Below are 17,551 nucleotides of genomic sequence, written 5' to 3' on the forward strand. Positions count from 1 at the left end.
TTGTCATTTTAATTATGATGTGTCATGGTCTGGGCCTCTTTTGGTTCATCTTGTTTGGGACTCTCTGCACTTCCTGGATTTATATGTTTATATCCTTTGTCAGGTTAGGAAAAATTTCCATCATTATTTCTTCAAATAGGGTTTCAATTCTTGCTCTCACTCTTTTCCTTCTGGTACCCCTATGATGCAAATGTTGATATGCTTGATGTTTGCCCAGAGGCCCCTAAAACTCTCCCCATTTTTGTGGATTCTTTTTTCTTTTTGCTGTTCTAATTGGGTGTTTTATGCTACCTTATCTTCTAAATCAATCCTCTGCTTCAGCTAATCTACTATTGATTCCCTCTAATGTATTTTTCATTGAAGTTATTGTATTCTTTACTACTGAATGATTTTTTTCATGTTTTCTATATCTATTTTTATGTTTCCCATCTCTTTGTTGAAGTTCTCCCTGAGATCATTGAGCATCCTCATAACCAGTGTTTGCAACACTGCATCTTGTAGATTGCTTGTCTCCATTTTATTTAGTTCTTTTTGTGGAGCTTTATTCTGTTCTTTTATTTGGGAAATGTTTCTTTGTCTCCCCATTTTGGCTGCCTCCCAAATGTTTGTTTTTATGTAGGGCTGCTATGCCTTGTGGTCTTAGTAGAATGGCCTGATGTAGTAGGTGTCCTGTGGGACCCACTGGTGCAGTCTCCCTGGTCACCAGAGCCAGGTGCTCCAGGTGTGTTCCTTGTGTGGGTTGTATGTGCCCACCTATTGTAGGTGAGACTTGATTGCTGTTTGCATGTCAATGAGAGGGATTAGCCCTAAGGCTGACTGGTTGTGAGGACTAACTGTGACTATAGTATAGGAACTGTTGTGCAGGGGCTGACCCTACAGAGCAGGGTTTGCTTTAGCAAAATCCTTGTGCCTGCCCAGTGTGTCCTTTTGGTGGATTGTGCCCAGAGGCAGCCAGGTAATGCTCTGACCTAGTCAGAAGCTGGTCCTGGGCCTGCCAGCCCCAGGGCCTCCTAGGAGGGGACTCATTGCAGGCGAAGTTCAGCCTCAGTCTGTGCTCTGCCCAGGGCCATGTGGCATGATCCACAAAGCAATCTGCAGATGGCTGCTACCCACACTGTGCTTGGAGGTGACTTGAGAAGCCAAGCTGTGAACCAAGACTGGCTGCCACTATTGCCAGCCTTAGGACTGCTTAGCCAGAGGTTTGGGAATGCTGAAGCCAAATGCTGCTTGGTTGGGTTTTATGAATCTTTGAGAGATTTTAGGAAAGTCTACAGCATGAGTCAAGACAGGCTGTTTATATGGGAAAGCCCCTGGAAGCGATTGGGTGTACTTGAAAGTTGGGTGGGGTGTAGTCTCAGGGAATCACTAGGGAGGGGCAAATGAAAGATGATAGCCAGTTTGATGGAGACTCAGGGCGTCTGCATGTATTTGCATGCAGGGATGGGGAGGGCTCAAGAAATAAACAGTGGCTTCTGCCAGCTCCTCCGTCAGGGCGAAAGCTGCCCCTTCAGCCTTCATCCTGAAGGCAGACAACTCAGTTCCTCCCCATACGTCCCTGGCACCTTTTGAGCTGCTGCCCCAGCATGGGAACTCAGAGCGAGTGAGTCCATCAGCAAGTAAGTCCATGTGTGGTCCCTCTAAAAGGAGTGTCTGAGAGTGCAGCCACCCTCCTCCTCACATGGCCATAATCTCTGCTGGTTTTCAAAGCCAGAAATTATGGGGACTTCTCTTCCCATCACTGAAACCCTGGGTTGGGGAGGGGCAGAGACCCCTTGCTCCTCACGGGGACCTCTGAAGCCAAGTTATCCCTCCCAAGTTATTCCTCCCACACTGATGTGGGACCAGACCACTCTGCATCTCTGCCCCTCCTACCAGTCTCGAGGTGGCTGTTTCTGTATGTCTATAGTTGTAGAGTCAGCTAGAATTCAGGTGATTTTCTATAGTTTAGTTGTAACTGATCTGGTCCCGAGAGGAGGTGAGAATAGCTTTTGCCTATTCCGCCATCTTGACTGGAAATCTTGTTACTGTCTATTTGATTACAGCCATCCTAGTGGGTGTGAAGTGGTATCTTATGGTTTTGGTTTGTATTTTCCTAATGACTGATCATTTTGAGCCTCTTTTCATATGTTTATTGGACAGTTGTAGTATCTTCTTTGGAGAAATGTCTATTCACATCCTTTGTCTTTTTTATTATTGAGTTGCAAGGTAAAGTTATTTACATATTCTGAATATTCAAACCTTATCAGATATATGATTGGCAAATAGTCTCTCCCATTCTGTGGGTTGTCTTTTTACTTTCTTTATGGTCTCCTTTGAAGTACAAAAGTTTTCAAGTTTGAGTAAGTCCCATTTATCTATTTGTTGTTGTTTTTGTTGTTGCTTGTGCTTTTGGTGTCATATCTAAGAAACCATTTCCTAATCAAGTTCACAAAGATTTATTCCTAGGTTTTCTTTTAAATGTATTATTGTTTTAGCTCTTACATTTAGGTCTATGAAGTAGCCCATTTTTGAAGTTTCATTTTAAGCCTGTGGATTTGTTTATTCAATGTTGCTTTTCAAGACTCATCAAATTAACACAATCATATTTCTTTTAATGTGGTTAATATTCTTTTTTTTTGTATATATGTTTACTATCTTCCTTTACTAGGTTATATAGATTTTTGTTGTATAACAGTACCTCAAAGAGGAAACTATTGTGTTTACAAAGCCCTACTTACATTAAATTATAAGCAAACACATCTAAATCCTCTTAACTGTGTTCTGATCTCTTTTTGGTATGAAAAGTGGGAGATTATCCCTATATTTGGCATAAATAGATGGGAGTGTTTGTGAGGCTGAGTCATTTTTTGTCATGCAGCATGACAGACTGTTTTAGCTATAAAGAAGAACTTACTGAGACCAAGCATTGTGAAACACTGGCTACAGGAAAAGGCTGTGACAGATAATGGTATCAAGGAACAACGTATTGAAAAATGATGCTATTCTTAGCCTGATAGAAATATTCCAAAGCAGTGCAGTACAGAGGTTAAGGATTCAGGCAGAAAAGTGTCAGCTATCTTTCCCAGCTCTACTAGGCTTTATTTAGCATGGTCAATGAAGGTCTTCTTGATAAGAGGACACTTGCACAGAAATCTGAGTTACTTAAATTCTTGGTGCCTCAGGTCCTCAGCTTTAAAACGGGGATGATATAGAGAACCCTAAAGTTTCCACCAAAATACTATTAGAACAAATAAAGGAATTCAGTGAAGTAGCAAGATACACAGTTAATGTTCAGAAATTGGTTGCATTTTTATACACCAATAATGAACTATCAGAAAGAGAAATTAAGAAAACAACCCCATTTATAATTGCATTAAAAAAACTCCCACAACCTAGGAATAAATTTAACCAAAGAGGTTAAATTATAAGACATAGAAGAAAATTATAAGACATAGAAGAAAGAAATCAAAGCAGATACAAATAAATGGAAGGCTATACTAGGAAGAATTAACATTGTTAAAATGTTCATACTACCCAAAGCAATCTACAGATTCAGTGCAATCCCTATCAAAATACCAATGGCATTTTTTTACAGAACTAGAACAAATAATCCTAAAATTTATATGGAACCACAAATGACCCCGAACAGCCACAGCAATCTTGAGAAAGAAGAACAAAGTTGGAGGTATCAAACTACCTGATATCAAACTGTACTACAAGGCTACAGTAATCAAAACAGCATGTTACTGGCATAAAAACAGACACACAGATCAGTGGAACAGAATAGAGAGCCCAGAAAAACCCACGCCTATAGGGTCAATTAATCTATGACAAAGGAGGCAAGAATATACAATGGGGTGAACAGAGTCTATTCAACGAATGGTATTGGGAGAACTGGGCAGATACATGCAAAAAAATGAAACTGGACTACCTTCTTACTCCATATACAAGAATAAACTCAAAGTGGATTAAAGACTTAAATGTAAGACCTGAAACCATAAAACTCCTAGAAGAAAACATAAGCAATAAACTCTCTGACATTGCTCTTAGTAATATTTTTTGTGATATATCTCCTTGGGCAAGGGAAACAAAAGAAAAAAATTAAAAGATGGGACTACATCAAACTAAAGAGTTTATGCAGAACAAAGGGAACCATCAAATAAATGAAAAAAAGCTATCAATTGGGAAAAGATATTCACTAGTGATACATACAATGGGTTAATACCCAAAATTTATAAAGAACTCATGCAACTTTACACCAAAAAAAAAATAAGAAAATAAACAATCCAATTAAAAAATGGGCAGAAGACCTGAATAGACATTTCTCCAAAGAAGACATAGAGATGGCCAATAGACATATCAAAAAAATGCACAATGTCACTAATTATCAGAGGAATGCAAACTAAAACCACAATGAAATACCACTTGACTCCTGTCAGAATGGCTATCATCAATAAATCAAGTGGTGAAAATCTTACCTCATGCACTGTTGGTAAGATTGCAAATTGGTACAGCCACTATGGAAAACCGTATGGAGATGCCTCAAAAATTGAAAATAGAATTACCTTATGATCCAGCAATTCTACTTCTGGGTATTTATCCGAAGAAATCCAAACACGAATTCGGAAGGATATATGAACCCCTATGTTCATTGCAGCATTATTTACAATAACCAAGATATGGAAGCAACATAAGTGTCTATCAATAGACCACTGGATAAAGAAGATGTGGTACATTTATATAATGCAGTATTACCTGGTCATAAAAATGAATGAACTCTTACCATTTGCGACAACATGGATGCTCCTATAGGGTATTATGCTAAGTGAAATTAGTCAGACAGAGAAAGACAAATACCATGTGATCTTACTTATATGTGGAATCTAAAGAACAAAATAAACAAACAATGAAAATAGAAACTGACTTATAGATACAGGATAAACTGATGGCTGACAGATGGGAGGGGGGTAGGAGGCAGGATGAAAAAGATGAAGGGATTAAGAAGTTCAAGTTGGTAATTATAAGATAGCCACAGAGATGTAAAGTACAGCATAGGGAATATAGTCAATGACACTGTTAACTATGCATGGTGCCAGGTGGGTCCTGGACTGATTGGGGGATCACTTTGTAAATTATGTGACTGTCTGACCAGTGTGATGTATACCTGAAACTAATATAAAATAATTTTAGATGTCAAGTGTAATTGAAATATAAAATAATAAAAATAAATTTTAAAAATGGGGATGATAATAGTATCTACCTCAAAAGGTTGTAGTGAGGTTTGGATAAATTATTATATATACTATGCTTAAAACTGTATCTCCACAGAGAAGGTGACCAGTAAATATAAATCTATTATTATTCAGACTTTCCCTCTCACACATAAGAGAAGTTTCATAAATTTATGTAAACATTTTTTATAGTGTAAAAACAACATATAACAAGCAAAAGGAAAAAAAATCACCTGTAATCCCACTGCCTTGAGATATTCATTGTTAATACTGTGGTATTTTTTGTTCTTTTTTCTATGCATTTCTACATATATGCACATATACTTTCCCTCTTATGACTGAAAGCCTTTCGTATGTCCTTATATTTTGACCTATACAGGCTCTTGATTTGAATGTTTTTCACCCAATATTTAAAAAAATTCATCTTTAATAGAAAAAAACATATATATACACAATGGAATACTATTCGGTGGTAAGAAAAGATGATATAGGAACATTTGTGACAACATGGATGGATCTTGAGAGTGTAATGCTGAGCGAAATAAGTCAGACAGAAAAAGCAGAGAACCATATGATTTCACTGATATGTGGTATATAAACCAAAAACAACAAAAGAACAAGACAAACAAATGAGAAACAGAAACTCATAGACACAGACAATAGTTTAGTGGTTACCAGAGGGTAAGAGGGGAGGGGGGTGGGGGGTGGGAGATGAGGGTAAATGGGATCAAATATATGGTGATGGAAGGAGAACTGACTCTGGGTGGTGGACACACAATGGGATTTATAGATGATGTAATACAGAATTGTATACCTGAAATCTATGTAATTTTACTAACAATTATCACCCCAATAAATTTAAAAAAAATAGAAAAAACATTCTGGCACTTCCACCTTTTCTAGATTAATCCCCTTTCAATCCATTCTCTGACAGAAGTTTTACAATTCTTCTAATTCACATCAACCCATAATCACATAAAGATTAAATTTCAAGTGGAAATAAATGTTCCCCTCACCATCAGCCAAGTTAGCAGATCTCTCCCCTAGAGACCCTTGTAACTTGGTGGTTGGTAGAGGAGGTGGATAGACAGAAAGGTTAGCCTTACCTGACTCGGTGGTGATAGGCAAAGAGAAAAATGTGTCTGAATAGAGTGGCTTTGTGAATTCTTTCAGGTCCTCATCAAATAGCTGTGTAAAAGCCCGAATGCTGATTCTGGAAAGAAAACAGATTTATTTAGGCATAAATTAGTGGCTGACCACAGTAGGGCTGGCTGAAAAATGTATTCAAGGAGAAACGGGGTGGGCACCTGTCAATGGGTAGGCAGGGTAGCATATGAATTATGGAATCAGACAGACCTGGGTTCTTTCGTTCATTCATTCATTTATCAAATATTTATGGAACCCCTACTGTGTGCCAGTCCCTGTTCAAGGAGCTGGATTTACTACAAGGAACAAAAATAAAATTGCTAGTATCCCAGAACACTTTTATGGAAGAAGTCAGATTAAAAAATGTGCCAAATATATATTTTATGGTGATATGTACCATAAAGAAGAAAGCAGCAGAGTAGGGGAGATGGAAAGCAATGGGTAAAGAGCATGAGGGACTGCTTTATTCAGCATGGTCAATGAAGATCTCCTTGATAAAAGGACACTTACACAGAAATCTGAGGAAAGGGAGGGAGGGAGCCGGGCCTGCATTCTGGGCAGGTACAAGGCTCTGAGGCAGAAACATGCCTGCGTGCAAGGAGGCCAGAAGGGCTGAAGCACAGGAAAGGAGGGAGGGAGTGGTAGGAGATACAGACGGGGCCGACCATGTAAGACCCCGGAAGTCATGGTGAGGATTTGGCTTTTGTTCTGACAGACATAGAAAGCCACTGGAGGGTGTTACCAGGATCACTCTGGCTGCTGCTGAATGGAGAATAAACAGACGGGACAATGGCAAAAGAGCTACCAGCTGGAGGGTATTGCAGCAGCCAGATGGGGAATGCTGGCTTGGACCAGAATGTAGTGGTATCGGTAGTGACAAGCGTGGGATATTTCAAAGAAAAGAGCGGAAAGATTTGCTGATGGATGTAGAGTACGAAAGGGTGGAATCGAGGATGACTCCACACGTGTGGCTGAGGAACAACTGGAAGAATGGAGGTGCCATTTACCAACATCAAGGAAGACTGTGGAGGAGAACACTGAGGCGTTTGGGAAGATATAGAGCTCCATCGTGGGGCCAGTAATTTTGAGGTTCCCATTAGCACAGTCACATTGGTCAAATGTCAGTATTGTTAGTATTATTGTTATTGTGGCTATTGTTTTTTTTAATATTACATATACAAATGAAATTTTGCTTTGAACATCACAAGTAAAATTATGTATCTCCGCATATTTTTTGCACTAGGTATTTTCTAAAAAGCAATAGGTATATTTTGCACTAGGTATTATCTAAAAATATTTTAATATTATTGTCGTTGTCATAAAAATTTACGAAACACCTTCATTATGTTTAATTGCTGGGTACAATGAGATACGTGTCACTCCTCTTGAAAACTAGGAAAACCATATCAATAAATAAGGCAAATAGTAAAAGAAGAAAGCATGTATTAAATTGTAAATGAGGAATACTGGAAATCGGAGGAAACTGCAATGGGCATAAGGAGATGGCGTGGCCTGGAGCACAGGGTTCCAAGTGGGGGAACAGTGTGAAATCAAATGGAAGAGCCAGCAAAGGGCCAGCTGGGAGCCGAATGGTCCATTAAGAGACTACAGTGATACTGTAGGCCAAGAACATGGTGCCCGGGCCTGGGGCAGTGGCAGTGAGAACAGAAAGAAGACTGAAGGGCATTGAGAGGAGGGATGACATAGGGCCTCGCCTGAAGAGGAGAAGGGAGGAATCAAAGATGGTTCTGAGATTTGAGCTCAGGTCATTTGGGAGAAAAACGGCATCACCGATAGAAATGGGAGTTAGACTGGGGAAAGAGGAGGAGCTTTACTTGGGCTGTATTGGATTTGGAGTGACAGTGAGATCGATTTAGAATTCTTCAGCTGACATTTGGAGTTACTCCAGTCACCCGGACAGGAGAGCTGCTGAGGTGGCTGTCCATGTCCCCATGTGGGATGGTGACTGGAGACGAGCTGGCCCTAATTCAATAAGCAGGCAAAGTGCAGCTCTTAAAATACAGAATTGCAACCTCAGCCTGGATGCAAAGCCTACTGTCCCCATTACAGGGCCTAAGTCTCATGCTCTCTGGGTGAGTCACGTCCAGTCTGGAGGGCTGCAACTCAATTTCTGGGGACATATTTTAGGAAGCATTAGAGATCATTTGAAGTGATTGACCAGGGTGACGACAGAAAAGACTTAGAGGGACATGAGAGTTGATTTCAGATTTAAGGTTTAAGATCAGGTTTAAATTTAAGATCATTATTTTTCATCTTGAAGGGAAAACTGAGCTCAGTAGGATGAAGTAACAGAGGTGTAGTTTAGGAGCATAAAGTCACCTTCTAACATCTAGAGGACGAGCTGCCACATAGATGGTTGTTGAAGGGCTTTAAGCAGAGGCTGGAGGAGAACCAGCTCTCAGGGAAGCTGCAGGACAGTATTGCTGCACCAAGTTCCAGACCAGCATGGGCCACCTCTTGAGTTCTTTCTATCTTGAGATTCTGAGACTGTAGGTTTACTAAGAGTATCAGACTTGGTTTATACGTGAAAACTTTTTCTAGTGTTTATTTAAAGCCTATGAAAGTGAAAGGAGGACTCCTTTTTCCTTTTCTGTTTTTTTTTTTAAATCTGTATTTGTTGAACCCAGAAGTGTCTGAGCATGTCCTGTAATAACGCGGAAGCAGTAACAGGCAGGGAAAATTGTTCTGACTCTCTATTGCCTCCTTCTAACTCATGCCCAGGTCCAAGTGTGGTCTTATAAAATGAACAAGGTAATATTGATCAAGATAATACTGATCTCTAAAGACACTTTCCAAAGGTTGTATCAGGAATAACAGACTGTTGATTGAAATATTGTGAGATGTCCCCAAAAGGTAACCAGCAGTCGGCACATGTTAAGTGGGAAGGTGAGGAGATGGTGTGTGTTGCTAATATATTGTACCTTTGGAAATTTAAAGGAGTCTCTCTCATCATAAGCCTTTCTTATATTTGTATAGTGATTTGTAAGTGTGAAAGAACTTGTACAAACATGGTTTTATTTGATAGTATTCAACCTCTCCAATATAAGGAAGCTTATTATATTACTTTAGTAGTTCAGAACTTGAAGCTTGGAGAGAATCCGTGTCTCATTCAAGATTACAGAGAAAGCTGGTGAAAGAAAACCAAAGTCTGTATTTTCTGATTCCTAGTCCAGATTTCTATCTTCTACTTCCTCTTGGCTTAATTTTGGTTTAATAGCAATACTTTCTGTTGGAGGGATTATAAAAAGGGCCCAGGCTAGGAAGCAAAGGGTCTGAGGCCCAGTTTTCTCTTTGTCGCTGATTAGTTGAATGGTCCCTAAACTTCTTTATGCCTCAGTTTCCTCATTTGTAAAATAAAAGCATTGGCTATGACTGCCTTGATATATTCTGCTCTGAAATTCTAGGATTCACAGGTGCAAATGCAAAGTATGAAATGGATCCAGATGAATAAGAACATTTAGGGACCCAGGAGGGAGACAATGACCTTGTACAGGTTAAAATTAGTGGGCCATCAGGAACTCTGCCCTGAGAACCCTTTCCCCAAATGGACACCACAGCCACGTTCCCTACTGCACCACTTAGCACTCATCCAGAATCCTGTCCCCTCCTATCTTCTTGGTCTTGTCTTCCCGGCTACCTCTTTTTAAGCCCCCCAGCCCTGCTTGAAACAAGACTATTTGCTCTTCTCTAAACAATCTGTGTATTTTCACCTCTGCACGTTGACTCTTTCTGTTCCCTCCGCCTGAATCTCCTCCTGTCCTTATCTCCGTATTTTCAAATCCTTCCCTACTTTTTAATGCCCAGCGAACATAATACCTCCCATGAGAAGCCCTTGGAACCTTTACAGCATTTATTTACCTATGTCCCTCTTATGTCCTTCAGCATTTCTGCTAATATTTTACAGACATGTCTTCTTTCTCTTTGAAAGCATATATTAAATTGTTCTCATTATAAACTTCTTGAAGGCAGGCGCTCCACCCTTATTGATTTTTCTATCCCCCACAGCACCTGGCCAGGTACCTTTCATAGAGGAGGCCCATGTATTGAATATATTATCAGCATGATAAATATAATTATATGCATAAGATTATTTTAATGAATAGATTATCTAATAGTACCCTGGACACTTCACATGTGTGCAGAATCAGAAAATTCTATAGCACAAAGTTAGAGATCATGTGGTTTAATTTCCTTCATTTGAGGAAAACGAGGTCAAGAGAAGCTGATTTACCTGCCCATGGTCACATTGCTATTCTATTTAGAATAGAAACAAAACCAAATCAGCACTTTCTTAATCTCTAAACTGCCTCTCACCCATCGTGATCTGCCCTTTCTCTTCCCATATGAAACAATATTAATTATACAACCGGATCATAGAAACACAACGAATGGGAACACATAGTCGCTGACATAATAAACTTACAGAGTAGCTAAACTAGCATTTCCTATTTCTTTTCGATCCTAATTTCACCTTTTTCGTGTTCTTTCCTGCCCACCTATTCTCTCTGGAAAAAAGATGCCTGATCGCATCGAGGGTCTCCGTGGTGATTACCATCTTAAGGTGGGCGGAACTGACTGCCCTGAGCCAGGGTTCAGCAGCCCCCACACAGGAGGCCACTTAGCACGTGCTTCTCCCTCATTCTTTGAAAGGCTGTGCCTCCTCTTACCGAGCGCTTTCCTGGCATGCTTTTCACAGGACTGAACCAGATGTATATTGGAGAAATACAGGAAAGCCATGTAAGACAAATATGTTTAACCAGCATGAGCTGATTAAGCTACAATAAGAATGTGTAACTTTTCATAGAGCATCTTGGATCTTTCCCTTATTTGTTCACAAACATTTAATAAGCACCTCTTTTGTGCCAGGTACTTGCCATATTGTTTCATAATCAATGTCACGTCTATTTCCTCTGTTAGACTGTGAACTCTGGAAGTGTAGTGTGGAGGGTAGGTGAATAAACAAAGGGTTAAAAGCCAAAGGGTTAAATGAAGGATTGGAGAAATGTACGGACCGGGTGCTGTGGAAATAGAGCTGAGGGCCCAACTGCCCAGCCATGGGTTGACAGGGGTGGTGTGGGGCTAGTTGAGGTTTGATCTAGCTTTTGAACTGTCTGAAGGAATTCATCAGCCAGATAAGGGAGTGGCAGGCATCCCAAATATAGTGAAAAGAATGTGCAAAGGCTCAGAGGTATAAGAGAGCCATGTCCTATTCAATGGAACTCCAAGGAGTGAGGAGTAGCAAAAGGGCAGGGTGTACTTGGCGCAAGTGGTAGGAGACAAAGCTAGTGAGGCAGGCGGGAGGGGAAAGGTGAGAGCTTTGTGTGCCCTGCTCTGCATCTTCACTTGCTCCTAAAAGAGAACAGAAACCACTGGAAGACCTTAATGTAGAAAGGACATGACTAGGTTTGATCGATTCCCCAGGATAACTCCGTAATGTTTTGCAGATGAGAAAAATGATTATAGAACTGAAATGCTGTTTACAAGGTAATGCTGTTTAAAAATGGCAGCACTGGAATTCAAATGCCAGTGCTCTCCCTAGGGCCCTGGCGGCTGTTATGGACAGGAAAGAATGTGCTGGGAGACGGGTAGGCTCTGGTCTAGATGGGAACTGTCTATAGCTTCCTATTCTCTTTCTCTGAAATTATAATGATGAATCATCATCACTCTTCTCTCATAAAGCAAACAACCAAACAAACAAAAACAGCCTTAACTTTCCAACTCACAAAGACAAAAAAAAGTCTCCTGGGGAGACTTTTGCTCAAAGTTTTTGGAGCTAAAGTGACTAAGGAGCTGAGGCATCTCTTGATTCTTGTAGAAAACGAAGGATTCCAGTGTTCTGATCTCTCATATTTCTCCTTTGTTCTGTCTGTCACCTCTTTCAGATAGACTCAGATGGTCTCTTCTTGAAGTAAACATCATTAGTAAGCTTGCACATGTTTATTCTGGAGGTGCAACCTTGGCTGGGGGGGCAATATTATTTTTGTGGTGAGTCCTGGGCAGAGGTAGCTACACAGAGATCCTGCCCAAAGTGAGCACTCAGTTTTAGGACAACCGTTAATCTGACTTTGTTGATAATGAGGGAGGAACTAAGAATACTTTCATGTGTGATGTCAGGTCACTGTCTTCTTTTGGAGCTGATGGAAAAGTTTCTGTGAGACTCAGGGGTGATTCTCAAACGTTGTAAGTGTCAGTAAGACCTAGGCAGGAATGGTCACTGGCCCATAAAGAACCTGACTGGCTGCCATATGGGCTGGATATCAGCTCTGGGAATACACAATAGAGAAGGTACATCCTAACAGAAGTACTAATCTCAAATGCCTGTATCCTTACATCCAAGACACCAGCATAGGTTCTCTTTCTCTTGAAAACCCTGGTTTTGGATGCTATGTACTTCTGCTTATACCTGCTTTCTGGGGAGCACAGTGCAGACCACGGGCTCTGCCGGCTCCTACAGTGGGGAGGGCCTGTTGGCTGCAATGCTTCCTGGGACCAAACCAAACAGCTGCTCCTGTTCATCTGCCATCTTAGGGTGAGGAAAGGTGCTCTCATTCATTCAGGGACTTTCTCTTCAAAGTGCCATCTAGACCAAAGAGCACTTTTGTCTTTTTATGCCTTAGAAGGTAAATAAAAAAGTGTAATTTGAGTCCTCACTAAAACTGGAAGATAAAACCTCACATTTCTTGGGTCTCTCTAAACTCAATCTTTCTATTTGGACACTTTTACAATCGTTGACCTGGGAAATGATTTGACTTGTACTGAAGAAGTTTTAGGAGAAAGAACAATCTATTAAGAAACTTCAATCCTTCACATAATGAATTAGAGCTTTTGCACCGTGCTCAAGGTCCTTTTTACACATTACCCGTGAATGGAGGCAGGGACACAACTGTTATAAATTACCCAGGAAAATGTAGAGCGTACTTGTAACGTAGGTGATTAATCTACAGGAGTTCATGTGCATCAGAGGCCCAGACAGCTGAGCGCCTAGTAATGTAGCTTGTCCCTTCTAGCAAAACGATGGCAATACATCTAACCTGTAGGCAGTGCGTGGCTTCAGCGGTCCATCACAGAATCTTTGCTGATTGGGATCACATTTTCCACCCAGGCTCTCCATCTCTGCTCCAAGCTTAATGTTAAAACTCTTGGAGTTGCTGTCAGGGCTTTCGGCACATTTGCTGGCAAAATAATCGGTCTGGTACACTCGAATGGAGGCATTCTGTCTGTATTCCAGGTAGGAGGGCAGAGGGTGCTGTTGTTCTGGCTTCAGCTCATCACTGCCTGGAGGGAGAAAACCCACAGTGAAGCACTGACTTTCTTGTGACTTCAGCGATTTCTGCCTTGGTTTCTAAGCCTACCCCCTCTCTCTGGTCATCCCCGGAGTGTAGAATCTGTGATCTCAAAGGATGCTGTGAAATTCTCCCAGTGAAATTAATTTTAATTCACTTTTTCTATAATAAATTATAAATAAAGTATATAGAAACAAAATTACACACACACACACACATATACTATATCTACACACATATTACACTATCACTTTTTTAGGAAATAAAATGTGTGTGTGAAAGGGTACCTCATTAAATCAAATGATATCGTGTCCTTAAACTCCAGAAAGTTGAACATTCCCCATTTTGAGAGTCAGTACACTCAATAAACTCTCTACCTTGCCAATAACCATTGTAGCTGAGCTTAATAAGGAAATCCCTATGACCTTAGGGAGAAATAGGGAGAAGATAAGAGAAATCAAGTCCAAGGTCAGAGCAGTTGCCCCATCAGCACGCTCCATGTGTCACACCCAGTCTGATAACTGCTTCCAGTACAGCTCTCTGTTATCTTGAGTACAGTATAATGTTGGCTTGAAGTTGGTTCCTCGTGCAGAACATTTCCCAGAACTCTTCCCCTGTCCACCCAGTCTGCTGTGTGTTTTGGCACTGCAAACCAGTTTTGATGTTGGATGGAGGAAAGCATAATTAGGAAGATAAATATTTATGGAGATCGGATGCCATTTACAAAGAACTTCAAGAATTGATATGGTAGGGTTTCATCACATCCTAGACACTTGTTTAATAACATTTACTCAAAATGAGATCTTGGAAATACTATCTTGTTGGCAGTAGTTGAAAAGGAATGTAGCCTTTAGGATGAGCATATATGCTATAAATGACATTTATGTGAGAAGGAGTGTTATGTTAGATCACCAGGAGAGCACAGCCCATCTTCAGTAATTGAAACCACATGGCTGCTTTCTGGGGTACGACTTCTTTTTTGCCACTGCCTTATATTCACGTAGTAAAACATTATTGACATTGCAGCCTACTTAAATCTAAAGTCTCTCCACAGTTCACCAATTTACCTCTAATTATGAGGTGTGAGGAAATCTGGGATATACCATGACCCTTGAAGTTATTTAATTAATTATGCATGCCCAGCTTTAGTACAATTAGATAAAATGTAAAAGCACATAGACTGTAAGATACCCAGTGAGACTAAAATACTGCTCAGCTCCAGCATTTGTCAGGTTTAAAGTTTCCCATTGCCCACAAATGGGTTAAAATAATCAAGGATGCTTAAGAAACTCATGTGAAGCACCTTAAACAATTTTGAGAAGACATGCAAAATATATTAATGCCATTCTAGACACAAACATCTATTTTGGAGAAATAACACACACGACCTCCATTTCAAATACACTTACAGACATGTGTGCTCCCCAAATACAACACTCCTGCAGATGGTTTGGCAAATGCTGATATACATAATAAGCTCTAAAGATCATACGTAGTGTTTGCATGGAATATTGTTGTAACTATTACCGAGTATTTCCCTGGTCCATAGGAATTAGATACTAAATAATTAGTAGACTAGAGAATGAAATGTTCTATTGAAAATTCAGTGGAAAAAGGAGGAAAGCTTTTCATGATCATTTTTTCCCCCTCTTTTAAGCTTTTGAATATTTTTGTGAATTGGTGGGTGGTTTGGGAGTATGTGATTGGTTGAGGTATTTGAGACAGGGAAGGGGGAAGACAGTTGAAGCACATTGCTGCTTAATGCTAGACCGAAAGAGCAGTGAAGAAGACTGAATGAGTCTATCCACGCAATGCACTTCCAACAGTGCCTGGCACATAGTGTGGGCTCAATAAATGATGGTTGTTGTTATTATTGTTATGGTTGCTATTATTATTATTCACCCATTTAATCATTAAACCCAGCAGATAATAGTCTTTAGTGCTGAAAGAGCCTTTAAAGAGCTTTTTGTTACATCTCCCTGATTACAGTTTAATGTTGGCTGTACATTAAATCACTAATCAGAGATAGAGTGAATGATATAAAAATTAAGTTTTCTACTCTTAAAAACATGTCACAGAAGGGGCCCCCTCAGTGACCTTTGAGAAAGCAATCGTGTGTCTTACAGTTGAGTGAATTCATGACCACTTACCATCAGCCTCTCTCACTACCACTGTGAAGTACTTCACAGCTCCATTGGTGTCGCTGAACCAGCTGCAGTTGAAAGTAAAGTTGATGGAAGATTTGCTAATTAGCACATCCTTTTTGTTCACACGAATATGTGGAGGTGGAGGAGGAGGGCCTGGAAGGGCGGGAAGGAACGAGGAAGAGTCACAACGCTGCTTTTACATATAAACGATCAGCAAAATGGTCTCTATTCACCTACATCAGTGTGTGTGTGTGTGTGTGTGTGTGTGTGTGTGTGTGTGTGTAAAGCTTATAATCAAGAACAACCTCCTCTTCTCCTGAAGGGAAACAGACAGAGGAAGTGATCTGCCAGTGGCACGTTAAACAGAATGAAAGAGGCAGCTCCTCAGCAGGATTTCCTGAAGTTGTAGCATCAAATTGCTTCAAAGCTCTATTATAGCTCTAACTATATCAGGCAAAGTGATGTATTCAAATAATAACTCATTTAGGTACTTTAGGATCATTTAACTCGTTTGCTGCCAGGAGACTTTACACAGAGAAATGTTTCCATCTCCCAGAGCCTTTCAGGTCCTCTTCTCTTAGTGACGACATGACATGCCAATGTGGAAGTGAACTGTAGACAAGTAAATAGCCATGAGGGACAGGGTAGAGAGAGGCGCATAATGGGTGCACACCTCCAGGGTCACTTACGATCTATCATTGTGATAGTACTGTCTTCAACCACCTCGCTGGTCACGCCAGCTGACTGCACCTTGATGGACACCAGGTACCGCTTATGGGGCACTAGCATCATAATATTGAGCAGAGATTTTTCTTTCTCCAGCTTTTTGGAAAACTCAACTTCTTGAGTGTCCATTTTCCGGCATTCGATGTTATACCCGTCAAAATCAGAATCAGGAGGGATCCAAGAACAGGCAATGGCCGTGGAGTTCTGAGGCCGGCAATGCAGGTTTTGTATCTTGTCTGGTTCTAAAGGAGAGAGAGGAAGGAATACTTTTCACAAGTCTGTGAGGCTCTTTTTTTTTTTTTTTTTTTTTAGCTCCTTTGGGTCCAGATCTAAATAAATAATTCCCAAATTCTATTTGGATTGTTTTCTGAAGAAAAAAATTCCCATAGTTATCTAAGGGAATTTCTGCATGCCAGACCTCACTTTGAGAAACATTAAAAGTCAAAATGCTGTCCCTTTAGAAAATCACCAGGTGCCAATGTGATTGGAAACACAAATGCACATGTGGGCACTGAAATCGAGTGGCAGAAGTCACAAAGAGCTCAAAAGTGCAGCTTGGCCTGCCTGAATTTAAATTCTGTTTACCATCTATGCATTCTTGGACAAGTTACTTTAATGTATCTGTGCCCCACCTGTAAAGTGGGAAAATGAAGATAACCAAAAATCATATGGTTATTGTGATGATTCAATGAGTTGAAACATGCACAGCCACCCAGAACTGTGGCTAATATAGGCATAGTAGCTGCTCAGTAAATGCTAGCTCTTATAATGAGAAAATTAAGAAATGGAATTGCTGACTTGTTACCTCTAGGCTCTGGCTTCTGTCCCCCTCTTCCATTTTTTGCCTGTCCCTCCCTGGTCACATACTATGGCACTGAAAACGCTTGTGGTTCCCCATGTACACCACGCTGTTCCATGCCTCTATGCATCTGGTCGTTCCATTTCTTCTGCTTGACAGTGTCTGACCCAGCTGCATGCCCACCGTCTCTAATTACATATGCATTTATGAAGCTAAATT

General features: G+C 40.5%; 1 protein-coding gene across 5 annotated transcripts in view; it reads right to left on the reverse strand.

Moving 5' to 3' along the window:
- PTPRB (protein tyrosine phosphatase receptor type B) overlaps nucleotides 1-17,551 on the reverse strand; it is a 118,383-nt gene that overhangs the window by 19,561 nt on the left and 81,271 nt on the right. For all 5 annotated transcript variants that reach the window (XM_074325419.2, XM_019748966.3, XM_088800758.1 and 2 more), the window contains 4 exons: nucleotides 16,497-16,775; nucleotides 15,811-15,960; nucleotides 13,409-13,652; nucleotides 6,317-6,423 (listed from right to left, as the gene is read on the reverse strand). In XM_074325419.2, coding sequence (XP_074181520.2) covers nucleotides 6,317-6,423; nucleotides 13,409-13,652; nucleotides 15,811-15,960; nucleotides 16,497-16,775 — 780 coding nt within the window. The remainder of the gene's footprint in view (nucleotides 1-6,316; nucleotides 6,424-13,408; nucleotides 13,653-15,810; nucleotides 15,961-16,496; nucleotides 16,776-17,551) is intronic.

Source organism: Rhinolophus sinicus, chromosome 1 (genome assembly GCF_057876585.1).
Source record: "Rhinolophus sinicus isolate RSI-liver-muscle chromosome 1, RSI-T2T, whole genome shotgun sequence".
NCBI lineage: Eukaryota > Metazoa > Chordata > Mammalia > Chiroptera > Rhinolophidae > Rhinolophus > Rhinolophus sinicus.